Below are 27,479 nucleotides of genomic sequence, written 5' to 3'. Positions count from 1 at the left end.
TCTCTGACTTACACCAGATCCTTATTCAGTAACCCCAAAGGTGTGGTCTCCTGAAAAAATGAAAGGGGTCTTTATTTCCTGGACGACGAGGGAGCACTGTCCACCCTCCCTGTCAGGTGAATCACCTTTGTGCTGGCGTTCTCCCCTTCCTCCATCCCCCTTCTCTCTTTCCGTCTCCCTCTCTCTCAGCATGACTGGACAAACGTTGCACGGGGCAGAAACACTATATGCTAGACCCTGTGAACCCTTAGACAGAAGAAATGTATTTCTTTCTCTCTACTCAGACCCACCCTTAAATTTTACCGTGGAGATTACTGTTAGGCCCCGAAAGGTGAGTGGCAGGGAGGGGACTGTTTCAGAAAACTGCCCAGCGGCAGGGACAGGCTCAACCTCCAGAAAGAACTCCATCTGGCTGGACGCGGGGAAAAGAAGGTTGGTTAAAGCTGCAGAAGCAAGGACGGATAAGGGAGCAGCACAAACGCCAGGCCGGGAGAAGTCACCAGGAGGCAGAGAAGAGGGAGCATCAGCGGGACACAGAAATGGCGAGTAGAAATCATTGCTCTTTACTGATTACAAAATAATACATTTCTACCAAGTTGTCCTCACCTTGCCGTGCCCCTTCTCTCTAGTGGACCTTGTACATTGTAAGTGCTCCATGTTTACACGGTTAATAAATGGAAGGACAGACGAGTTTATAAAGTCAATCCTTTCTTATCCTATCTAAGGAAAACCCCTAGGTCTCATGCACCCCGAGGCCCTTCCGCCCTAACAGCTTCATTTCCCTGAAAAGTACGTCTGGGACCCTTTCTATGACAAAGTTATATAAATCGTGATATTCCTCTTCAGTTTCCCTAACGTGAACTCTCACGATGAGCCCTAGCATAGTTCATCTGTCTCCCATCGCCCGACACTGACAGGTCATTTCCAGGGGTTTGCTGTGCAGCCCCGAGAGGTGCAGACCCCACAGCCGCCGCTGGGGCGGGGATGCTGGGGCCTCCCGCGCGGGTTGGATTCAGGAGGAAGAGAATGAATCTGCTCCTAGCGCTCAGCGAGACCCTGCGAAGGCTGTGGCTGTGGCTGTGGCTGCCGCCAGGAAAGAGCCCAGGACGCGGGGTGGGGCCAGAGCTGCTGGGGCGGGGACGGAGAGGGTTCGTCCCAGGTCCCCGAGCACCCAGGCGCCTCCCCTGGCTCCCAGCCCCACCTCGGCTGCTGCTCTGCGGCGGGAAGGCGCGGCCCTGGCTCCCGCAGGACCCAGGCCCCGGGCGCGAAGAGCAAGCCCGGTGCCCCGGAACGAACTTGCCCAGCACTGTCAGCTTCCAGGTGCGGCAAGGGCTGGTGGCAAGTGGGACCTGGAAGCAGTGCTGAGCCCGAGGTCAGAGAGCAAGGGACGTCTGCGTAAGGCTGGCCCGGCGCGCTGACTGCCATCTCCTGGTCAGCGGGGGCCACATTGGCGCCCGGGACACCAGCGTGCCCCCAGAGGAGAGTTTGGCCCGAAGCGACCTCCGATTCCCAAGAGAAGCTGCCCACGTTGCTCGGGACCCCTGGGAAGCCCTGCTGGCAGGAGTAGTCAGGGGCCAGCACACCGCACTGACCGGGGCCTAGGATCGGGGTCTGCGCCCAGGCTGCCTCCACGCTGGGCCTCCTCTGGCTTCTCTTCGGTATACGAGCTCTCCGGTTCTGAAACCAAACCTGGGAGGGCACGAAGGAGAGACGGAGATGGGGAGGGAAGGAGAGAGAGGGAAAAAAGGCATTTTCTAATCAAGCCCATTCCCATAATTATCACCAAGTAGCATGTGACTGGGGTTAAACACCTACCAAATAAAACAACCCCTGGAGCCCAGAGCAGGAGCAAACTCCTTGGCCAGGCTGATTCAAACCTCTCCGTGTGGCCCACCTTCCTTCCAGCCAACTCTCCCCAAAGCCCCACCTTGCGGCCGCACGGCTGTCCTGCGCCCCAGCCCTTCTGAGTGTCCTGTGTGCCGACACCTTCCTGGGACCGCTTCTCTACCTGCCAAATGCAGTTTATCCTTTGCTATCCCTGTCCTCTCTCAAAAACACCTCTTCTGTTCTATCAGACAGATTTTGTTTTTGTTTTTAAAGCCGTGAGGATCTTTGCCTTCTTAAAACATTGTTATTCATCGTGTAACTGCCCCCGTTTTAAACATACATTCAGTATTATCAAAGACGTTATTAAAAACGTACCGTGTCCTGCCCAGCCCCGGGAAGAAGGCGAGGGCCTGACTATACAAACTGACACCACGTGGGCCAGGCCACCTGCAACACCAGGACCTGGACCCATGCCTCTGCAGCCTCTGCGCGGAACTGCTCTCCCCTGCTTTTCACTTACACACCCTCTTCGCTTCCTTCCAACCCAGAACCAACGAAGGAAAGCTAGATGTGCTGCCCTACCAATCCCATAGAACGACCCGGACTAGTCGGCCACCTCAGCTCCCCCAGGCCCACAGCCTCCCTCAGAGTCTTCCTGGGACTTCCCTTGTCCCAGGATGCAGCTTCCCACTCCTAGACCTGCTGGGAATCTCTGCAAACGCCAGCAGTGACTGACTCCCATGCAGTAGCAAGATCTGAATAAACAGCTTTTGCAGCCCTGCAGGGTGGCTCATGCCTGTAATCCCAGCACTTTGGGAGGCCAAAACGGGTGGGTTGTTTGAGATCAGGAGTTCAAGACCAGCCCCGTCAACACGGGGATAAACTTATGTCTACTGAAAATACAAAAATGAGCTGGGCGTGGTGGTGGGTGCCTGTAATCTCAGCTACTCGGGAGACTAAGGCAGGAGAATCAGTTGAGCCTGGGAGGCTGAGGTTGCAGTGAGCCAAGATTGCTCCACTGCACTCCAGCCTGGGCCACAGAGCAAGACACTGTCTCAAAAAACAAAACAAAAACAGCTTTTGCCTGTTCTCATGGGGGCGGTCTCATGTCCACAACAGCAATGCATAAAATAGACACCCCTCTGAGTAAATGCCTCTTGCCACCACAAATATCTTAGTTCAGTTTCTTTTCTTTCTTTCCTTTTTTTTTTTTCCTGAGACATTGGTTGTCTTACTCTATTGCCCTGGAGTGCAGTGGCCCCATCTCAGCTCACTGCTACCTCGACCTCCGGGATTCAAGAGATTCTCCTGTCTCAGCCTTCCAAGTAGCTGGTATTACAGGTATGTACCACCACGTCTGGCTAATTTTTGTATTTTTAGTAGACATAAGGTTTCACCATGTTGGCCAGGCTGATCTTGAACTCCTGACTTCAGGTGATCTGCCTGCCTGGGCCTCCCAAAGTGCTGGGATTACAGGCGTGAACCACTGCACCCAGCTTTAGTTCAGTTTCAGTCCCTGTGGGTTCCTTCTTTGATTCTATCTCAGGCAAATATATCCTGTGTGCAAAACACACATCTCCTTTTCCCAAACAAAATATCCTGTGTGCAAAACACACGTCTCCTTTCCCAAAACAGTCAGCCCCTTCTCCTCCTGAATTTTGGGGCAGGGCATCAAAATCACTCAAAAAGTTGAGTCATGAGTCCTGGGAGGGCTCAGCCAGGCCCCTAGGAGCACAAGGGCAGCCTCTTCCCTGTCCCAGCCTCCAAGCAGCTCCAAAGGCCTCAGACTGAGCAGTGCAGTGACAACACAAACAACTCACCTGCTGATTACAAGACAAAGACCCGGCCGGGCGCGGTGGCTCAAGCCTGTAATCCCAGCACTTTGGGAGGCCGAGACGGGCGGATCACGAGGCCAGGAGATCGAGAGACGATCCCGGCTAACACGGTGAAACCCCGTCTCTACTAAAAAATACAAAAAAACTAGCCGGGCGAGGTGGCGGGCGCCTGTAGTCCCAGCTACTCAGGAGGCTGAGGCAGGAGAACGGCGTAAACCCGGGAGGCGGAGCTTGCAGTGAGCTGAGATCCGGCCACTGCACTCCAGCCTGGGTGACAGAGCAAGACTCCGTCTCAAAAAAAAAAAAAAAAAAAAAAAAAGACAAAGACCCAATTCTCAGCCTGGCATTCCGGTAACCTCTGGACACACCCAGCCCCAGCCAGCCCAGCTGCTGGCTGCTCACCAAACCCAGCCTGCCTTCCTCCCTCAGGGCCTTTGCTTTAGGAACTTTTAAGGATTTGAAAAGAAAGAAAATTTTTTATTTAATTTTTTTCTTTTTTTTTTTTTTGAGACGGAGTCTTGCTCTTGTTGCCCAGGCTGAAGTGCAGTGGTGTGATCTCCGCTCACCACAACCTCTGCCTCTGGATTCAAGGGATTCTCCTGCCATAGCCTTCCAAGTAGCTGGGATTACAGGCGCCTGCCACCACGCTCAGCTAATTTTTTTTTTATTTTTTAGTAAAGATGGGGTTTCACCATTTTGGCAGGCTGGTATCAAACTCCTGACCTCAGGTGATCCACCCACTCCCAAAGTGCTGGGATTACAGGCATGAGCCACCATGTCTGGCTATTTAAATTTTTTAAAAGGGCCTCTGCAAGCACAGAGCTGTCTTCCTATGCAGCAAACTCTGCCAGACCCTCGGGGTCAAATTACCTGTGTCTCCCAAGTGCCCCCTGAAGGGACATGCAGTGTCACATCTAAGCTGCAGGATTTTGAGGTTTCCCATTTCAGTTCCAGGAAATACGAGCAAGAGCCAGCCATAACCCCAAACCATTTACTGAACTTTTGAGGCCAGTTCTTTTGTCTGTAAAGTGGTCATGAAATCACACCCACCTAGTAGGGGTGTTTGGGCTTCCAGGACACAAGGAGTGGAAAGTCTGTGGGTGCTGTGATAAAGATCTAGCGGGCTGGGGGTGCTGTGATAAAGATCTAGCGGACTGCGGACTCCCTCCCGCACAGTTGCATTTTCCTACGGCCAGCAGATAAGGCTGTCATCCTCTTTGCTTCCAACCCTTAGGGCTAGCTCAAGTTTCCTGTCTCCTAGCAAACACTTTGTAAAGTTGGATCAGGAGAGATCCACAGGAAAGAAGCTATGGAAATTACTCTAGCTACTAATTCCAACATTTAAAAACCCTACCCCGTCCCCACCCTCACCCTGCTCTACCATGTTCTTGATTCTCTGGTCAAACCTTTCCCCTCTAGGTTGTGTTGGTTTAAATATCTCTGGGGTTATATAGATTTTTTAAATAAAATTCTTCACAGAGCACCTTGCACGTAGCAAATCCTCAGTAGATGTTCATTCTTACTTGGTTAGGTCCTGACTTATTGCACCATCTTTATCAAGCACCTCTCAAAGGCAAGAAGGAAGAAAAAAGGGAATAGAAACAATAGCTGCCTGGGAGAAGCTCTCAGATGACTAGGGAGATGGGGGCTGATGGCTGGAGGAGGGGGTGTCACAATAGCAGACAGAGAAGACGGGGTGAGATAGGTCACCCCTTGCCCCTGTGAGGCAGGTGTGGATGATTTAACTCTGCTGCACCTGAGAACCGCCTGGGGGAATCTCAGAACTCCCTGGGCCCAGGGCTTGAGGCCTAGACTAGTAAATTGGACACGCATTGTACAGCTTAGTCCACAGTAAGGCTTTCCAGTTGATGACAACGAGCAGTCACAGCCAAAAGCCCCATGTGTAGGGCCTGAGGTCTGCGTGCTGGAGTCACATGGAGCTGAAACGCTTAGACATGCCTGGGCCAGGCTCCCAAAGATTCTGATTCCAGTGCTTTGGGGCGGGGCACTGATAGAGTCTAGAGTTGAAAAGCTTTGGTCCAGTCCTAGCTACACATCAGAATCACCTGGCGAGCTTCTCAAGTAACCTGTGCGTTCTCAGCCTCCACTCTCAGGGACTCAGAGAGTTCATTTCGGGCAGCCACTGTCAAACTTGGCTGCACGCGTCAATCACCTGGGGGCAGGGAGATGAAAATTCCCAGGCTGCACCAGACTCATCACCTCAGACCTCCTGGGATACAGACTCGGTGCCCTGAATGACTACAATGTGCCTCGAGGCTGAGACCCAGAGGACCAAATCCCATGCGAGCCCTGGGAGCATCAGGGATCCCCCCACTTCCAGGGGTTCCTGTGAGGCTACAACTGTGTCCGTATCACACTCAGTGATTTGCCTCTGCCTTTTCACTCCCTATTCTCTGAGTGGATTTTTCCAGAGGCTGCATGAGGTGGGGCAAGGATGAAATTCGCAACATCTGAGAATTTTCTATTCCCTAGTCTTCTGATGCCATTTCTCTTGCTACATGTTCTGGCTTTGACGATACAGTTGATTTTCTTGAAAAAAATGTTACTTAGGTTATGATGTAATAGGTTTTTTTTTTTTTTTTTAGTGTATTAGTGAAAACTTTCCAGTTTTACATTATTTTTGTTTGTTCGCTATTTGCTTTCTTTTCTTTTTTTTTTTTTTTTTTTTTTTTTTTTTTTTTGAGACAGGATCTCCCCGTGTCACCTAGGCTGGAGTATAGTACCAAAATCACAGCTCGCTGCAGCCTCAACCTCTTGGGCTCAGGTGATCCTCCCACTTCAGCCTCCTGAGTAGCTGGGACCACAGGTGCATGCCACCACACTCAGCTAACTTTTGGTGTTTTCTTTTTTTTGTAAAGATAAGGTTTCACCATGTGGCCCAAGCTGGTCTCAAACTTTTGGACTCAAGTGATCCATTCACCTTCACCTCCCAAACTGCTGGGATTGCATGCATAAGCCACTGCACCCAGCCCAGTTTGGCAACTTTAATTTGTAATATGGTAACTATTTGACAGCTATAACCCACATAAACCAATTTAGACACCACCCTTTCCAGAGTTGTAACCTAAATTACTAAACCTTGCTTATCTTTATTTTCCCAATCCAGTGAATGCGGATAATACTGACCTCACAGGGATATTGAGAAAATTAACTCAAAAATGGTTTTTAAGCCTGTGGAAAAACAGACGTACAATATATGCTCCCTCTTCCCAGTTAGAGAGACAGAAATAGCTACATTTATACTTTACCTGGATTTGTGGCTCGGGAATCTGTGTTTTTCTGGCCAGTTCTTCTCTGACAGTAATTCCAGGATAGGGGTCTGTTTGGAAGGCCTCTATAAGAATCATGTATTGATATTTGTCAAACTTGGTCCTCCTGCGCCTCCGGCCTCGCTCAGGTTCTGCGACAGCTACACAGCGTGAGGCAAGAGAAGGAACACTCAGAGGACCGCTGGCTGAGCTGTGAGATCCAAGACTTTACCTCCTATCCCAGCTCAGCAGAGGGCCCGCAGCCTCCCCAAAGGAAGGGATCTGCTGCCCTGCACGAAGCTTAGGCCACTTGGTAGGGGCCTCCTCACTCTCCCCTGCCATGTGGGTTGTGTTGTATTCCTCTGAGTGAATTCTATTTTGAGCTGAGTCACAAGTCAATAGTGAGTCCAAATATGATGGACTCGGCATCCACCCCAAAATGCTGCCACTGGGCCCCTCTGCAGAATCCCGTGAAATGGACTCAGGCTGTGCCCAGACTCCCTTCAGCTCCAACTCGGGGGTTCTACCTGCATGTCTTATGGATACCAGAAAAGTCAGAGCACCCCAAACAGTTTGGGAGCATCTGAAACGTAAAATATAGCTACAATGTTCAGACACATGTCCAGACACTGATGTGAGTGAGATGGACTCTTACAGGGCTCCTCCTAACAAGCACTGTTTGCCCATAAGTTACTTTTGTCCTTTGCTAAGACCCAAAATATACAAATATTAAGAGATGCCAGAAAACAAAACATAAGTAAATTTTTGTGTTTAATGGGAGAAAAACCTAAAATCGAGATGTTGTTATGCATTACTTTGTATTTTCCCTTACGACCCGGGAAAGCCCCAGCCCTCAATTTGAGCCTTGGGCCCCCTGAGTCCATCAGACTTGAACTCAGTATTAACTGGTGACTCAGCTCAAAATAGAATTCACTTAGAGGAATGAAACACAACCCAAGCAAAGAAGCTAAGGCTGCCTTCCCCTGAAAGACCTCCCTTTCGTAGCAGAGGAGAAAGTGCCTCTGCCCAAATCCAGAGCTCCCAGGAGTGCCGCCCCGCCCTGCAAAAGGGAAATTTTCCACTTTTCTGCACTTTCCATTTTGAAAAAGAACTGCACCACGCATGGATGTCTTCCACTTTTTGAACTCATCGAAGGTGGCTTTAAGGGTTTGGCTTGATTTCTCAGCCTTTATCTTTTAAGCCTTCTTTTTTTTATTGTTTTTTGTTTGTTTGTTTTTAATCAAGACAGGGTCCCACTTTATCGCCCAGGCTAGAGTGCAGTGGCATGATCACAGGTAATTGCAGCCTTGACCTTCTGGGCTCAAGCGATCCTCCCACCTCAGCCTCCCAAGTAGCTGGGATTAGAGATGCACACCACACCTGGCTAATTTAAAAAAAAAAAAAAAACTTTTGTAGAGGCTGGGCGCGGTGGCTCATGCCTGTAATCCCAGCACTTTGGGAGGCCGAAGTGGGTGGATCACGAGGTCAGGAGATCGAGACCATCCTGGCTAACACGGTGAAACCCCGTCTCTACTAAACGTACAAAAAATTAGCTGGGCGTGGTGGCGGGCACCTGTAGTCCCAGCTACTTGGGAGGCTGAGGCAGGAGAATGGCGTGAACCCAGGAGGCGGAGCTTGCAGTGAGCTGAGATCATGCCACTGCACTCCAGCCTGGGCAACAGTGCAAGACTCCGTCTCAAACAAACAAACAAACAAAAAAAGCTTTTGTACAGACAACATCTCACTATTTGCCCAGGCTGGTCTTGAGCTCCTGAGCCTTCCCCTTTTTAAGCCTCAGCACTGAATGTCATGTTAGACAGTAAACTTTAAGCTAGCCACATCAGGCAGGACCTGCCACTGACAGTCCACGATACGTCACCAAAAGAGAGGCTTCGAGCCAGTTCCCCAGCTTCTCCCACTTCCAGAAAGGAAGCCCTCCTGACCCTCAGAAAGAACTCACTGTCTGAAGCCATGAGCCGAGCTCGCTGTCCACTGGGAGCGTCAGTGGAAACAGATTACCTCCTGGAAGGCTTGTTAAAATGCTCCAAGGGACCCACCCAGGTAAGCCCCTTGTTATCACATTGCAAGGTCCGCCTCCCTAATACTGTCGTTCTCTGGGAAGGGATGTTCCCAAGAGCGGTCAACGAACACTTTTCTAGCTTCCCTTGAGAGCATAGAGATTTTTCTTCATCTGCTCCCCTGGCCTTGCAGAATTGTTGAGATGAGCGTGCCTAAATCAGGGCTTCGAGAAATATTACGTAAGATTACCAAGGATGGCTCAGAGTAGTGTAGAACCAATCTGAACATCATTAGTCATCAGGGAGTGTTGTTTTGAAGGGCATGTCCATACATGAATTAGTTACAGATGGAAAAGGAAACATCTTTGCATCCCAAATGTGTCCCTCCTGTCCTCGTTGGGTGCTGCAGACTCCAAGAGAACATGCCCTGGAGGAGAGTTGAGCTTCAGCGTCACTCGGTTACATGGAACTCTCCACTGCTCCGTTTCCTCATCCCAGTCCTCATTATTACCATGTACCCCACGTGATGTTTTCATCATGAAATGAGCTCTTACAAAGCAGCGACCGTTGTGCCCACCGTTGTGCCTACCTAGCACACAGATGGTGGTGAGTCAAGAATCAGATTCGTGCCATATCAGAGCCTGTTTCTCTTGAATTTGGATGGACTGATCAAGTTCCAGGGTTTCCTAGTAGCATGTAAACTGAAGTAAATAGAACAATGCTGGCCGGGCATGGTGGCTCACACCTCTAATCCCAGCACTTTGGGAGGCCGAGGCAGGCAGACCACTTTAGGTCAGGAGTTTGAGACTAGCCTAGCCAACATGGTAAAACCCCCATCTCTACTAAAAATACAGTAATTGGCCTGGCACCATGGCTCACGCCTGTAATCCCAGCACTTTGGGAGGCCAAAGAGGGTGGATCACCTGAGGTCAGGAGTTCAAGACCAGCCTGGCTGACATGGTGAAACCCAATCTCTACTAAAAATACAAAAATTAGCCAGGTGTAGTGGTGAGCGCCTGTAGTCCCAGCTACTCGGGAGGCTGAGGCAGGAGAATGGCGTGAACCCTGGAGGCAGAGCTTGCAGTGAGCCAAGACCGCGCCACTGTACTCCAACCTGGGCGAAAGTGCAAGACTTTGTCTCAAAATAAATAAATAAATAAATAAATAAATAAATAAATAAATACCAAAAGGAAATCATGTTCTTTGCAGTAACATGGATACAGCTGGACACCATTATCTTAAGCAAATTAATGCAGAAACAAAACCAAATACCTTGTGTTCTCTCTGTTAAGTGGGAGCTAAATATTGGGTTCACATGGACACAAAGATGGGAACAATAAACACTGGGGACTCCAAAAGGTGGGAGGAAAGGGGGCAAAAAATTATCCATCAGGGACTGTTCACACTTGGTTGATGGGATCATTAGAAGCCCAAACCTCGGCTGGGCATGGTTGCTCACACCTGTAATCCCCAGCATGTTTGGAGGCAGAGGCGGGAGGATCACCTGAGGTCAGGAGTTCAAGACCAGCCTGACCAACATGGTGAAACTCTGTCTACTAAAAATGCAAAAATTAGCCGGGTGTGCTGGCGGGTGCCTGTAGTCCCAGCCACTTGGGAGGCTAAGGCAGGAGAGGCGGAGGTTGCTGAGATGGCGCCACTGCACTCAAGCCTGGGAAACAGAGCAAGGCTCCGTCTAAAAATAAAAATAAAAAAAATCACCAATAGGCCAAGCGTGGTGGCTTGTGCCTGTAATCCCAGCACTTGGGAGGCCAAGGTGGGTGAATCACTTGAGGCCAGGAGTTTGAGACCAGCCTAACCAACATGGTGAAACCACCATCTCTACTAAAAATATGAAAATTAGCTAGGTGTGGTGGCGCGTGCCTGTAATCCCAGCTACTTGGAGGCTGAGGCACAAGAAATGCTTGAACCTGGGAGGCGGAGGTTGCAGTGAGCTGAGATTGTGCCACCGCACTGCAGCCTGGGTGACAGAGCAAGACTCTGTCTCAAAAACAAGAAAGGAGAGAGAGAGAGAGAGAAACAGAGAGAGAGAGAGAGAGAGAGAGAGAAAGGACGTTTTTCACAAAATAAATGAGGGTAAAACATTTTCTTTTCTTTTCTTTTTTTTTTTTTTTTTGAGACAGGGTCTCCTCTGTCACCCAGGCTGGAGTGCAGTGGTGCGATCACAGCTTACTGTAGTCTTGACCTCTGGGGCTCAAGCAATCCTTTCACCTCAGCCTTCTGAGCAGCTGGGACTACAGGCATGTGCCACCATACTTGGATAATTGTTGTTGTTGTTGTTTTGTAGAGACAAAGTCTCACTATGTTACCCAGGCTGGTTTTGAACTCCTGGGCTCAAGCAACCCTCCTGCCTCAGCCTCTCAAAGTGCTGGGCCTATCTCCATTTCTTTGAGAGAGGAGGCCAGAGCCCAGACTAAGCTCCTTCCCTCGGAGCAGCCCTGGGATTCTGGCCTGTCTCAGGCACCATGAACTACCACAGTGAACCCGGGAAGGGCTGCTGCTTCCTCTTACAGGCTAGCAGGTGTGGGAGGAGAAGGGCAGGGAGGGAGTTTGTGTTCACTTGTCCTGTGCTGTCCAGGACAGCAGCCCTGGGCCACACACGATGATTGTGCACCTGAACATGGCGAGGCTGAATTGAGTTATGCTGTGAGTAGACAACACGACACACAACAGATTTTGGAGATTTACCATGGAAAATAGAATGTGACCTATCTCAGTGATTTTTATATGCATTACATGTCAAAATAACCTTTTTTCTTTTTTTTTTTTTTGAGACGGAGTCTCGCTCTGTCGCCCAGGCTGGAGTGCAGTGGCACGATCTCTGCTCACTACAAGCTCCGCCTACCAGGTTCATGCCATTCTCCTGCCTCAGCCTCCCAAGTAGCTGGGACTACAGCCGTCCGCCACCATGCCTGGCTAATTTTTTGTATTTTCAGTAGAGACAGGGTTTCACTGTGTTAGCCAGGATGGTCTGGATCTCCTGACCTCGTGATCTGCCCGCCTTGGCCTCCCAAAGTGCTGGGATTACAGGCATGAGCCACTGCGCCTGGCCAGCATTTTTGACATATTGGGTAAAATGAAATGTACTATTAAAATCAATTTCACCTGGTTCTTCTTAGTTGAATGTTATTACTGTAAATGTAACGTTACATATGTGGCTCACATTATATTTCTCCTGAGCAGCACGGCTCCAGGAGGGTGGATGCTGAAACTGCTCTCAGCCCGCACGGTTGTGCAGTGGAGCTGTGCTGCCAACTCAGGCCTGGGGACTGGTGTCGTCCCTATGTTTCCATGGAAACAGGTATTCCTAAGAGAAACACCAAGCCTCCTCCACCTAGGGACAGATGCTTATTTTCTTTTTTCTTTTCCAGTAGACATGGTGGCGGGGGTATGAGGGTCTCGCTATGTTGCCTAGGCTGGTCTCAAACTCGTGGCTGCAAGGCAAACCTCCCGCCTTGTCTTCCCAAAGTGGTAAGATTACAGGGGTGAGTCAGTGAGCCCAGCTGGGAACAGATGTTCATGTACTCCTCTCATCTTTTTCCCAAATTGCCCTTGGAAATTCTTGACAAGTCTTGGCCGAAGTTCTCTACCTCTTCTCCACCTATCTAGAAAAGGCTGGAGAGAGAATAGCTGTCAAGGTGCAGAGATAAAGAGTTCCCAGAAAGGAGATGCATTTTGGAGATTGCGAATGGTCTCCTTAGTGGAGAGAAGGACAAGCTTCCCGCAGCTTTCACCCTCTCCTTTGTCCTGGAACCTGCCCCTGCCTAAGGAACTCTTTGGCAAAAGACTTTGCTTTCTGGGTCTCACTTCTTGCTTGGTAAAATAAGCTGCTCAGCATAGATTATCCTTAAATGCCATTGAGATGCAAACAAATGTCACTGGTGCCCTTTGAGCACCACCCAAGTATTTTAACGCCTCCAGATAGGAGGACTGCGCTTGTCTCCTGTTTGTTGTGACTTTTCTCTAGCTTCTTTTCTGTAGGTTGTAACAGTCAGGAAACTGACAACAATTACTATGGAGCTGGGTTTGCAGGGGTGAAGGCTCAGAGACGGAAAATCACTTCCCTAAAGGGGACCTTACCCACAAGTGGCAAAGCCAACATTTTAACCTGAACTTCAGGTTCCAGGTGAGGGCCTGCACCCCTGCATCACCTGAGAAAGGAGATCACTGGGTCACGATTTCTAAGAAATCATCCATCTCTGACATGTGGGGGCCTATTCGTTTTTATCTCACTAGAAAACAAAGTCAGAGACTGGGCCTGAAGGTAAGGACGCAGACATCTGAGACAAAATCTCCCCTTCCTGTGTTAATTTTGTTTTAAGTGTGTGAGGTTTGTTTTTTTGTTGTTGTTGTTTGTTTGTGTGTGTGTTTTTTTTTTTTTGAGATGGGGTCTCACTCTGTGGCCCAGGCTGGAGTGCAGCGGCATGATCTCAGCTCACTGCAACCTCCGCCTCCCAAGCTCAAGCAATCTTCCCACCTCAGCCGCCCAAGTAGCTGGCACTACAGGCATGCACCACCACACCCAGCTGATGTTTGTATTTTTAGTATAGACAGGGTTTCACCATGTTGCCCAGGCTGGTCTTGAACTCCTAGACTTAAGAGATCTACTCACCTCAGCCTCCCAAAGTGCTGGGGTTACAGGCATGAGCCACCACGCCCTGCCCTGTTTTATTATTTATTATTGTTTATTTTTATTTATTTATTTCTTTATTGAGATGGAGTCTCTCTCTGTTGCCAGGCTGGAGTGCAGTGGTGCGATCCTGGCTCACTGCAACCTCTGACTCGCTGGTTCAAGTGATTCTCCTGCCTCAGCCTCCCGAGTAGCTAGGATTACAGGCATACGCCACCACATCCAGCTAATTTTTGTATTTTTAGTGGATCTGGGGGTTTCACCATGTTGACTAGGATGGTCTCGATCTCCTGACCTCGTGATCCGCCCACCTCGGCCTCCCAAAGTGCTGGGGTTATAGGCATGAGCCACAGCACCCGGCCCTACTATTGTTTATTTTTTTGTAGAGAAGGCGGGTTGCACTACGTTGCCTAGGCTCCTCTCGAGCTCCTGGCCTCAAGAGATCCTCCTGCCTTGGTGTTGTTTTATTTTATTAGTTTCACTAGGAAAATTACAGAGGAAGATAAACCACATAAACAAGGTTAAAACCAAAAATAATCCCACAATTTTTTTTAAAGATATAAAATTAAGGTGAAGCATCTCCCCTCGGCTCACCACAGCCCTCAGTACCTGCCCTTCCAAGAGCAAACCCCTCCGCTCCAACTAGGTAACTATTCATATTGTCCTTCCAGAATTTTATTTTTTTCTTTTTTCTTTCTGTCCTTTCTTTTCTTTTCTTTATTTCTTCTTTTTCTTTTCTTTTTTTTTCCTTTGAGACAGAGTTCCGCTCTTGTTGCCCAGGCTGGAGCGCAGTGGTGCAATCTCGGCTCACTGCAACCTCCGCCTCCCAGGTTCAAGCAATTCTCTTGCCTCAGCCTCCCAAGTAGCTGGGATTACAGGTGCCCACCACCATGCCCCTCTAATTTTTGTATTTTTAGTAGAGACATGTTGGCCAGGCTGGTCTCAAACTCCTGACCTCAGGTGATCCGCCTGCCTCAACCTCCCAAAGTGCTGGGATTGCAGATGTGAGCCACCGCACCTGGCCAAGAATTTTCTTATACTAATACACACAGTACGTTATTTATTTTACAAAAAGGTAAGCATGCTAAATCTATTAGACTGCAAAATACTTTTTCTTGTCTCTTGGACATCCTTTCCTGCCAGCACATTGGCAGTGGGTGCACAGAATTCAGTTTCCTGGATTCTCTCTGTTTTAACTCTTCCTTCCTCTGCTGGTAGACATTTAAGTTTTTTCCCACATTTTGGAGCTGCAGTGAACATGGTAGCTCCCTATAGGGGAAGATTCCCAAAGATAGACCTAGTGCCCCAGGAAGAGAAGGGGGTTTTATCTACCAAGAAGCCAGGCAATTAGGAACGGGTTTGCCATCAAACCTGTCAGAGAGAAAGGGCAATAAGAGCAAAACTCTGTCTCAAACAAAAAAAAAAAGAAAAAAGAAAAAAAGAAAAGAAAAAGAACTTACGTTGCTAGAGAATGTGGAAAGTTTCAAAGGCAGAACTTGTAGCCCTGACACAGCAAAACCTTAAAGCATCTTTCAGAAAGTCTTGGGCAAAGGCCTTGAAGCCCAACTGGCTCTACACTGACTCTTGCTCCCAGCCTTGGGCAAGCAGATCCACCTGCCAACTCTCAACACTGCCTTTTCATAAAACCTCAGATAAGCACAGCACTCTCAAACAGCATAGAAAGCACTAGCCACACAGGGAAACAATGATTCCATCAAAAATATTTGACTCCATTAAGACCAAGAACTATTCATTAAAAATCTGGATTTAAGAGTGAAAAGGCTGGCTGGGCACAGTGGCTCATGCCTCTAATCCCAGCACTTTGGGAGGCTGAGGCAGGTAGATCATGAGGTCCAGAGATCGAGACCATCCTGGCTAATATGGTGAAACCCCATCTCTACTAAAAATACAAAAAAATTAGCCGAGCGTGGTGGTGGGTACCTGTAGTCCTGGCTACTCCGGAGGCTGAGGCAGGAGAATGGCGTGAACCCGGGAGGCGGAGCTTGCAGTGAGCCAAGATCGCGCCACTGCACTCAAGCCTGGGCGATAGAGCGAGACTCTATCTCAAAAAAAAAAAAAAAGAAAGAAAGAAAGAATTCAGTGATATTTCTCCTATTTGCTTTTGAAAGAAGAGAAATATGGCTCTGTTCCGCCTGGCTCACTAACAGTCAGAGTCTAAGGCCATCTCCCTTGTTCCTTGAACATTGCTGTTGTCCTGTTCCTTTTTTCAAGTCACCCAGATTTCATATTGTTCAAGCACACATGCTCTACAAACAATTTGTGCAGTTAACACAATCATCACAGGGTCCTGAGGCAACATTCATCCTCCTCAGCTTACGAAGATGATGGGATTAAGAGATTAAAGTAAAGACAGGCGTAGGAAATCACAAGGGTATTGACTGGGGAAGTGATAAGTGTCCATGAAATCTTCACAATTTATGTTCAGAGATTGCAGTAAAGACAGGCATAAGAAATTATGAAAGTATTAATTTGGGGAACTAATACATGTCCATGAAATCTTCACAATTTATGTTCTTCTGCCATGGCTTCAGCCGGTCCCTCCGTTCGGGGTCCCTGACTTCCCACAACAATTGGCAGATTAATAGGAGAAAGGTATATGATTTGTACATGGGAGCCTTTAAGACTTAAAGATACAGGGGAAATTATCTTTTTTTTCTGCCTCCTGGGTTCAAGCAATTCTCCTGCCTCAGCCTCCTGGGTAGCTGGGACTACAGACGCCCACCACCACAGCTGGCTAGTTTTTGTATTTTAGTAGAGACGGGGTGTTGTATTTCACTATGTTGGCCAGACTGGTCTCAAACTCCTGACCTCAGGGGATTCAACTACCTCAGCCTTCCAAAGTGCAGGGATTACAGGTGTGAGCCAACGTGCCTGGCGAAATTGTCTATTTTTATGCTTAGGTTCAAGTATGAATAGCCATGTGGAAATATGGTCTGACAAAAAGGGTATAACCTAATGCTAAGAGTGGGGAAACGGGCTGGGTGCCATGGCTCATGCCTGTAATCCCAGCACTTTGGGAGGCGGAAGTAGGTGGATCACCTGAGGTCAGCAGTTCAGGACCAGCCTGGCCAACATGGTGAAACTCTGTCTCTACTAAAAATACAAAAATCAGCCAGGCGTGACGGTGGGCGCCTGTAATCCCAGCTACTCCGGAGGCTGAGGCAGGAGAATCACTTGAACCTGGGAGGCAGAGGTTGCAGTGAGCCGAGATCACGCCACTGCACTCCAGCCTGGGAGACAAGAATGAAACTCCATCTCAAAAAAAAAAAAAGACTGGGAAATCCAGCGACTGTCTAGATTTTTTGTGGTCTCTGTGAGCATTCATTCCTTCCTTCTGGTTCAGGGTCCTCTCAGCAGGGATCGGAGTCTTAAGATCTACAATCAAACAAGGTAGGTCAGAAAATCCTTTATGACCAGTTTTTACCCAGAAAGATGGAGGAAAGGCTAGATTGATATTTTTAGGTTTTTATAGCTGGCTTTGGGGAAAAGGGGTTCTGGTTTCTATGACCTGCCTTGTGGAAGAGAGATTGCAGGTGTCTCTGGCTAGCCTTGGTGGAGAATGGGACTGAGAGACAGGAGGGCAGGAGAAGGTCAGAGAAAAACTTTTTCTTCTGAGGTTGTTGCTGAGGCCCTCATTCTGGGGTATGGTTTTATGAGTGTCAAAATTCACAATGGGATGAAATTAGATATCAATAACAAATTTGGCAAATATGTGGAAATGAAACAACACCCTCTTGAATAACCAATGTGTCAAAAAAGAAACACAAGAAAAATGAGAAAATGCTTTGATATTAATGAAAACAAAAATGCAGAATACCAAAACTTATGGATACAGCAAAATTAATGCTTAGAGTGAAATTCATAGCTGTAAGTGCCTATATTTTTAAAAAAGAAAGATTTCAAACAACAATCTAACCTTCCATCTTAAGACACGGGGGCCAGGCATGGTGGTGTGTGCCTGTAGTCCTAGCTACTCAGGAGACTGAGATGGAAGGATCACTTGAGGCTAGGAATTTGAGGCTGCAGTGTGCTATGATTGTACCTGTGAATAGCTACTGCACTCTAGCCTGGGCAACTTAGAGAGGCCCATTTCTTTAAAAAAAAAAAAAAAAAAAAAAAGACACTGGGGAAAAAGGAGCAAAATAAACCCAAGGTAATCAGAATTAAGAAAATAATAAAGATTAGAGGAAAAATAAATGCGACTGGGAAGATAAAAACAACATAAAGAATTAACAAACCCAAAAGTTAGTTATTTGAAATGACTGATAAAACTGGCAAACCTTCATTATAGCTAGACTGACCAGGAAATAAGAGAGAAGATTTGTATCACTAAAACCAAGAATAAACAAGAGGACATGGCGGGGTGTGGTGGCTCATGCCTGTAATCCCAGCACTTCCAGAGGCCGAGGTGGGTGGATCATGAGGTCAGGAGATTGAGACCATCCTGGCCAATGTGGTGAAACCCCGTCTCTACTAAAAATACAAAAATTAGCTGGGCGTAGTTGTGCATGGCTGTAACCTCAGCTACTCGGGAGGCTAAGGCAGGAGAATCCCTTGAACCACGGAGTCGGAGGTTGCAGTGAGCTGAGATAGTGCCACTGCACTCCAGTCTGGTGACAGGGCAAGACTCCATCTCAAAAAAAAAAAAAAAGGCATTAATACTTACCTTAGAAACAGAAAAATGATTAGACTGGAATAGACTGGAATACTGTGAACACTTGTATGGGCAAATTTTAGATAACTCAGATGAAATGATCAGCAAATTCGTGGAAAGACACAGACCACCAAAACTGACTGAAGAACAAATAGAAATTCAGAATAGACACATAACAATTAATAATTATAAAACTTATCACAAAGGAAAGCGTAGGACCAGATAGCTTCACCAGTGCATTCTACAAAATATCTGAAAAAGAATTAACACCAAAGTCTTTCAACACATAAAAGAGGAGGAAATACTTTTCAACACATTCTATGAGGCCTGTATTACACTGATACAAAAACCAGACAATGACATTGTAAGAAAACTACAAACCATTATCTTTTATGAAAATGGATGAAAAAAAATTCTCAACAAAATAACACACCAAATCCAGCAACATACAAAGATTACATCAAAAGAATATTATTAAGAATATTAGAAAGAAATATAAGAATATAAGTCTATTAAATTCACAGACTGGGAGAAAGTATTTGCAAAAGACATATCTTACAAAGAACTGTTATTTAACCCAATTTAAAAATTGACAACATGTCTGGGAGCGGTGGTTCATACCTGTAATCCCAGAACTTTGGGAGGCCAAGGCGGGTGGATCATTTGAGGTCAGGAGTTTGAAACCAGCCTGGTCAATGTGGCAAAACCCGATCTCTACTGAAAATATAAAAATTAACCAGGCAAGGTGGTGCACGCCTGTAATCCCAGCTACTCGAGAGGCTGAGGCAGGAGAATTGCTCGAACCTGGGAGGCGGAGGTTGCAGTGAGCCAAGATTGCACCACTGCACTCCAGCCTGGGCAACAGAGCAAGACTCCATCTCAAAAAAATAAAAAATAAAAATAAATTGGCAAAATCTCTGAGATGTGAGGACTTGAAAAGAAAAAAGAAAAAGAAAAAAAAATGGCAAAAGATCTGAACAGATACCTCACCAAAGATATACAAATGACAAATAAGCTTATGAAAAGGTGTTCAACATCATATTTCTTAAGGGAACTGCAAACTAAAACAGTAAGTTATCACTACGAACCTATTAGAATGGTAAAAATCCAAAACGCTGGCAACAGCAAATGCTGGCTAGGAGATGGAGCAACAGAAACTCCCATTCATTGCTGGTGAGAATGCAAAATGGTATATCCACTTTGGAAGATAGTTTGGCAGTTTCTTACATAAGTAAACATACTCTTAACATACATTCCAGCAATTATGTTCCTTGGTATTTACCCAAATAAGGTGAAAACACGTCAACACAAAAACCAGCACACACATTTTATAGCCGCTATATTAATAATTGCCACAACTTGGAAGCAACCAAGATGTTCTTTAGATGAGATGGAGCACGTTCAGGGTGGTATGGCCGTAGACCAAGATGTTCTTTAGTAGGTGAGTAGGTAAATAAATTTTGGTACATCCAGGCAACAAAATATTATGCAGCACTAAAAACAAATGAGTTAATAAGCCATGAAAAGACATGAAGGAAACTTGCACATTACTAAGTGAAAGAAGCCAGTCTGGAAAGGCTACATATTTTCTGATTCCAACCATATGACATGTTGAAGAAGGTGAAACTATGGAAACAGCAAAAACATCAGTAGTTGCCAGCGGTTGGTGCAAGGGGAAGAAGAGGTAGAGCATGGGCATTTTTAGGGCAGTGAAACCATTCCATATGACACTATAATGTGGATACATGCCATTAGATTTGTGCCAAAACCCACAGAGTGTATGACACCAACAATGAAACTTAAGGTAAACTATGGAACTTGGATTATAATGAAGTGTCAATGTTGGTTCATCAATTCTAGTAAATCTGCCACTCCAGTGCAGGATATGGATGGTGTGGAGTGCTATGCATGTGTGGGAACTCTGTACTTTCGGCTCTATTTTCTATGAACCTAAAACTGTTCTAAAATATCAAGTGTATTTTTTAAGAAAGGGATTAGACACAATGAATAGGTGGGAGTTACCCCACAAACGCAAACCGGGTTCAACATAAGAAAACCAATCAGTGTAGTACACTATATTAATAAAGGACAAACTCTATATGATAATCTCAAAAGACACAAAAAACTGACAAACCCAAAACCTTTTCAGGACACAAAATATTCAACAGAGTAAGAATATTTCTCAACCTAATAAAGTCATCTACAAAAATCCCACAACTAACATCTTACTTAATGATAAAAAGCTGAAAGTGGCCGGGTGCAGTGGCTCATGCCTGTAATCCCTACACTTTGGGAGGCTGAGGTGGGAGGGTCACTTAAGCCCAGGAGTTCAAGACCAGCCTGAATACCATAGCAAGACATTGTCTCTACAAATAACAATTTCTTTTTTTTAGACAGATTCTAGCTTTATCACCCAGGCTGGAGGGCAATGGCACAATCTTGGCTCACTGCAACCTCTGCCTCCCGAGTTTAAGCAATTCTCCTGCCTCAGCCTCCTGAATACCTGGGATTACAGGTGCCTGCTACAACGTCCAGCTAATTTTTGTATTTTTAATAGAGACAGGGTTTCACTGTGTTGGCCACGCTGGTCTTGAACTCCTGACCAAGTGATCCACTCGCCTTGGCCTCCCAAAGTGCTAGGATTACAAGCGTGAGCCACCGTGCCTGATCTTACAAATAATAATTTTTAAACACTAGCTGGTCATGGTGGTGTGCACCTGCGGTCCCAGTTACTTGGGAGGCTGAGGTGGGAGAATCACTTGGGTCCAGGCAGTTGAGGCTGCAGTGAGCCATGATCATACCACTGTACTCCAGCCTGGGTGACAGAGAGCGATCCTGTCTGAAAAAAAAAAAAAAAAGCTGAAAATCTTCCTGCTAATATAAGGAACAAAACAAAAATGCCTGCTTTTTCCATTTCTATTCCACATTGTACTGAAAATTTTAGTCAGGACAGTCAGACAAGAAGAAGAAATAAAAGGCATACAGATTAGAAAGAAGGAATAAAACTGTCTCCATTTGCAGATAATGCAAATTTGCATGTAGAAAACAGGAATTCACATGAAAATTGTTAAAGCTAACAAATGAGTCTGGCAATGTGGCAGAATACAAGATCAATATATGAAAATCAATTAGATTTTCACACACTAATAGTGAACAATCTGAAAATAAAATTAAGACAATAATTCCATTTACAATAGCCTAAAAAGAATACATTTTTAGGAATAAACTTAAAAAGAAGAACAACTTGTTGAGATAGTTTTGATATTTGTCTTCTCCAAATCTCACATTGAAATGTGACTGCTAATGTTGGTGGTGGGGCCTGGTGCGAGGTGTTTGGGCCATGGTGGCAGATCCCTCATTAATGGCTTGGTGCATTCTCCCACATTAATGAGTGAGCTCTAGTGCCATTAGTTCGAGCCAGATCTGGTTGTTAAAGAGTCTGGGATCTCCCCCTCTCTCTCATGCTCCCTCTCTCCCATATGACATGCCAGCTTCCCTTGCCTTCTACCATGAATAAAAGTTTCCTGAGGCCCTCAACAGAAGCTCAGCCAATGCTGATGCCATGTTTCTTGTACAGTCTGCAGAACCGTGTACCAAATAAACTTATTTTCTTTATAAATTACTCAGCCTCAGCCAGGTGCTGTGGCCTATAATCTGAGCACTTTGGGAAGATGAGGTGGGTAGATCACTTGAGGTCAGGAGTTCAAGACCAGCCTGGCCAACACAGTGAAACCCTGTCTCTACTTAAACACCAAAAAGTTATCTGGGTGTGATGCACATGCCTGTAATCTCAGTTACTCAGGTGCCTGAGTCACAAGAATCACTTGAACTTGGGAGACCGAGGTTGCTGTGAGCTAAGATTGTGCCACTGCACTCCAGCCTGGGCAACGGAGTGAGACTCTGTGTCAAAAATGAAAAATAAAAGTAAAAATAAAAATAAAAAACAAATAAATTACTTAGCTTCAGGTATTCCTTTATAGTGGTGCAAAATGGACTAATACGGAAAATTAATACTGAGGAGTGGAGCACAAGGGAAAGTATGGAACTTTTATGAGACTGGTTAAGTGGTTGTGACCAAAGTGCTGATAAAATTAGGGACAGTGAAGGCCAGGCTGACGAGGTCTCAGATGGAAATGAGGAACTTATTGGGAACTGAAGGAAGGGTCACCCTTGTTACACCTTAGCAAAGAACTTGGCTGCACTGTGCCCATGTCCAAAGACTTTGTGAAAGACCGAACTTAAGAGTGATGATAGGAAAAACTACAAAACAACACTGAAACAAATTAAACAAGATCTAAATAAGTAGAAAGACATCTTATCTTCATGGGGATTAGTATTTTCATCGTAAGATTATGTACAGATTCACTACAATCCTCACAAAATTTAGTTGGCTGTTTTTGTTGCAAAAGTTGAGAAGCTAATCCTAAAATTTATATCAAAATTTTGAAGTCTTCCAAGGACAAATTTTTTTTTTTTTTTTAAATCCAAGGAACTCAGAATAGCAAAAACAATCTTGAAAAAGGAAGACAAAGTTAAAGGATTCACATTTCTTGATTTCAAAACTTACTACAGGCCGGGCGCGGTGGCTCAAGCCTGTAATCCCAGCACTTTGGGAGGCCGAGATGGGCGGATCACGAGGTCAGGAGATCGAGACCATCCTGGCTAACACGGTGAAACCCCGTCTCTACTAAGAAATACAAAAAATAGCCGGGCGAGGTGGCGGGCGCCTGTAGTCCCAGCTACTTGGGAGGCTGAGGCCGGAGAATGGCGTGAACCCGGGAGGCGGAGCTTGCAGTGAGCTGAGATCCGGCCACTGCACTCCAGCCTGGGCTACAGAGCGAGACTCCGTCTCAAAAAAAAAAAAAAAAAAAAAAAAAAAACTTACTACAAAGCTTCAGTAATCAAGATCAGGTAGTACTGGCATAAGGATAGACATATAGATCTATATCCATATGAACAGAATTGAGAGTCCAGAAATAAACTTATACATTATGTACAACTGGTTTTTGACAAGGGTTCCAAGACAATGCCAAAGGAAAATAATAATATTTTCAACAAATACTGCTGAACAACTGGTTATTCCTACATCCAGAGGAATAAGTTGGACCCCCACTCACACCATATAAAAAAATGAGCTAAAAATGAATCAAAGACATAAATGTAAGAGCTAAAGCTATAAAAATCTTAGAAGAAAATATAATCATACATCTTTGTGATTTGGGATAGTCAACGGTTTCTTAGATATTACACCGAAAACACATGCAACCTCCAAAAAATAGATAAATTGGACTTCATAAAAATTAAAAATGTTTATGCTTCAAATGACACTACCAAGAAAATGAAAGACAATCTCCAGAATAGGAGAAATATTTGAAAATCATATATCTGATAAGACAGTGGTCCCCAACCTTTTTGGCACCAGGGACTGGTTTTGTGGACGACGGTTTTCCACCGATGGAAGGTGGGGGATGGTTTCAGGATGAAACTGTTCCACCTCAGATTTCATAACCCAGATCCCTCACAGCGCATTTCACAATAGGGTTCACGTTTCTGTGAGAATCTAATGCTGGTGCTGATACAACAGGAGGCAAAGCTCAGGCGGTAATGCGAGCTTGCCAGCTGCTCACCTCCTGCTATGCCACAGACCAGTGCCAGTCTGTGACCCTGGGGTCTGGGGACCCCTGTGATAAGGAACTAACAACTAGAATACATAACTCTATTGTTATATAAGTCAATGATAAACTACAAATATCTCTAATGAAAGTAAAGAGGTTCAACCTCACTGATTATCAAGGAAATGAAAATCAAAACCACAATGAGATACCACTTTACACCCACTAGGATGTTTGGAATAAAAAAGACAATAATAAGTGTTGATGAGGATGTGAAAAAATTGGAACTCTCATACATTGCTGGTTGGGAATGTAAAATGGTATAGCCACTTTGAACAGTGTGGAAGTTCCTCAAAAAGTTACCATGTGACTCAGCAATTCCAATCCTATGCAGACACTGAAGAAAAGTGAAAACATAAGTTCACACAAAAATTGCACATAAATGTTCATAGCAGCACTATTTATCATAGCCAAAATGGAAACACTCCAAATGTCCATCACTGATTAATATATAAACAGGATATGCAGCCTGGGCAACACAGCAACACCCCATCTCCACAAAAATTTTAAAACAAATTAGCCAGGTATAGTGGTGTGTACCTGTAGTCCTAGACATTCAGGAGGCTGAGGCAGGAGGGTCTCTTGAGCCCAAGAGTTCAAAGTTACAGTGAGCAATGGTCATGCCACTGAACTGCAGCCTGGGCAACAGAGGGGTACTATCTCCAAATAAATAAATAAATAAATAAATAAATAAATAAAAGATATGCTATATTTATACGATGGAACATTATTCAACCATAAAAAGAAGTACTGATATACATTTCAACATGAATAAACCTTGAAAATATTATGCTAAGTGAAAGAAGCTAGGCACAAAAGGTGACTTATTGTATGATTCCATTTATATAAAATGTTCAGAAGAGGCAATTCCATAGGGACAGAAAGTAGATTAGCAGTTGTCAAGGACTGGGGGAACGGAGGAAGGTATAGTGATTGCTGATGGGTGTCGGCTCTTTTTGGAGGGTGACGAACTATCCGGATTAAATAGTGACGATGGTTGCAATCTTATGTATATAACAAAAACACTGTAAATATGCTAAAAACATTTAATCACACACTTTATAAGGGGGAATTTTATAGTATGTGAATTCTATGTCAATTGAAAACTAACAAACAGTTGGCCATACTAGTGTTAGTCTATTCCTGGACTCGATTCCCTTTCATCTATTTGTATATCTGCCCTTTGCCATATCATGCTATCTTGATTACAGTAGCTTATATAAAACCTATTAAAATTGGGTAGGGTGATTCCTCCAACTTTATTCTTTACCTTCAAAACTTTAAAAAAAAAATAGCTATTCTAGTGCCTTTGCTTTTCCATGTAAATTTTACAACCAGCTTGTCTCCATCTACAGAAAACCCTGTAGTTACCTGGTTGATGGTGCTGTTCAGTTCCTCTACACCGTTGCTGATTTTCTGTCTGGTGATTCTGTCAATTACTGTGAAGAGTGTTAAAGTGCCTGACTACAACTGAGGATGCGTCTACTTCTTCTTTCATTTTTTTTGTTTAGTGCATCCACATTTTTGATTATATTTTCTTAGTGAATTGATCCTTTTATATGATAATGTCCTGCTTTGATTCTGGTAATTCTCTTTGCTCTGAAGTCCACTTTATTTTCTAATAACGTAACCACTCTAGCATTCTTTTGATTAGTGTTTTCATTTTCTGCTTTTTTTTATTATTATTATACTTTAAGTTCTAGGGTACATGTGCACAACGTGCAGGTTTGTTACATATATATACATGTGCCATGTTGGTGTGCTGCACCCATTAACTTGTCATTTACATTAGGTATATCTCCTAATGCTATCCCTCCCCCGTCCTCCCACCCCACAACAGGCCCTGGTGTGTGATGTTCCCCATCCTGTGTCCAAGTGTTCTCATCGTTCAATTCCCAACTATGAGTGAGAACACGCAGTGTTTGGTTTTCGGTCCTTGTGATAGTTTGCTCAGAACGATGGTTTCCAGCTTCATCCATGTCCCTACAAAGGACATGAATTCATCCGTTTTTATGGCTGCACAGTATTCCATGGTGTATATGTGCCACATTTTCTTAATCCAGTGTATCATTGATGGACATTTGGGTTGGTTCCAAGTCTTTGCTATTGTGAATAGTGCTGCAATAAACATACGTGTGCATGTGTTTTTATAGCAGCATGATTTATAATCCTTTGGGTATATACCCAGTAATGGGATGGCTGGGTCAAATGGTATTTCTAGTTCTAGATCCTTGAGGAATCGCCACAGTCTTCCAAATTGGTTGAACTAGTTTACAATCCCACCAACAGTGTAAAAGTGTTCCTTTTTCTCCACATCCTCTCCAGCACCTATTGTTTCTTTCTAATGATTGCCATTCTAACTGGTGTGAGATAGTATCTCATTGTGGTTTTGATTTGCATTTCTCCAATGGCCAGTGAAGATGAGCATTTTTTTCATATGTCTGTTGGCTGCATAAATGTCTTTTTTGAGAAGTATCTGTTCATACCCTTTGCCCACTTTTTGATGGGGTTGTTTGATTTTTTCTTGTACACTTGTTTAAGTTCTTTGCAGAATCTGGATGTTAGCCCTTTGTCAGATGAGTAGCTTGCAAAAATTTTCTCCCATTCTGTAGGTTGCCTGTTCACTCTGGTGGTAGTTTCCTTTGCTGTGCAGAAGCTCTTTAGTGTAATTAGATCCCATTTGCCAATTTTGGCTTTTGTTGCCATTGCTTTTGGTGTTTTAGACATGAAGTCCTTGCCCATGCCTATGTCCTGAATGGTATTGCCTAGGTTTTCTTCTAGGGTTTTTATGGTTTTAGGTCTAACATTTAAGCCTTTAATCCATCTTGAATTACTTTTTGTATAAGGTGTAAGGAAGGGATCCAGTTTCAGCTTTCTATATATGGCTAGCCAGTTTTCCCAGCACCATTTATTAAATGATACTCTATACATTCAGTGGTACTCTATACATTCTATCTTGCATCTTGCCTTTTTAACAACCTGTTTTAGAAATCTTCCCATTGCTGTACATAAAAAGACACATATTTCATTTGAAGGATGCACCACAATGATGAACATCTGTGGTTTCCAATAGTTTGCTGTTGAAACAACGTTGCAATGGAGTAACTTTGTACTTGTCATTTCACATGTGTAAAACGTGTCTATTAGAGAAATTACTATAAGTGGCTTTGCTGAATCTGAGGGTCTATGCATTTGTGATTTGGATCAACATAGTCAAATTATGCTGCCACCAGCAATGTATGAAAGTGCTTGTTTCCCCGTAGCTTGGTCAATGAACTATTAGACCTGAGATCTTTAGCCATCCAATATGTGGAAAACTGTAACTTTAGTTTACATTTGTTTATTGTACGTGAAGTTGAGCATCCTTTCAGAAGTTTAAGGCCTATTCTGTCCTGTCTGGGTCAGAGTACGCCCTTTTATTTTTATTTTTATCTTTTGAGACAGAATCTCACTCTGACACCCAGGCTGGAGTACCGTGGCGCCATCTCGGCTCACTGTAACCTCTGCCTCCCGGGTTCAAGCGATTCTCCTGCCT

The 27,479-nt window shown here is 45.1% G+C and overlaps 1 protein-coding gene across 1 annotated transcript in view; it reads right to left on the bottom strand.

Moving 5' to 3' along the window:
• Positions 1 to 541: 541 nt before the first annotated feature.
• LOC107127686 (uncharacterized) overlaps positions 542 to 27,479 on the bottom strand; it is a 27,550-nt gene continuing 612 nt past the window's right edge. Inside the window, exons 2-3 of the mRNA XM_065530775.2 lie at positions 6,932 to 7,092; positions 542 to 1,689 (exon numbers count right to left, since the gene is read on the bottom strand). Of these exons, the coding sequence (XP_065386847.1) occupies positions 1,039 to 1,689; positions 6,932 to 7,030 (750 nt within the window). The 5' untranslated portion in view covers positions 7,031 to 7,092 and the 3' untranslated portion in view covers positions 542 to 1,038. The remainder of the gene's footprint in view (positions 1,690 to 6,931; positions 7,093 to 27,479) is intronic.

This window comes from Macaca fascicularis, chromosome 15 (assembly GCF_037993035.2).
Source record: "Macaca fascicularis isolate 582-1 chromosome 15, T2T-MFA8v1.1".
In the NCBI taxonomy this organism is placed as follows: domain Eukaryota; kingdom Metazoa; phylum Chordata; class Mammalia; order Primates; family Cercopithecidae; genus Macaca; species Macaca fascicularis.
Note: the sequence above shows the minus strand (reverse complement) of the source record. Positions and strands in the feature narration are given on the sequence as shown.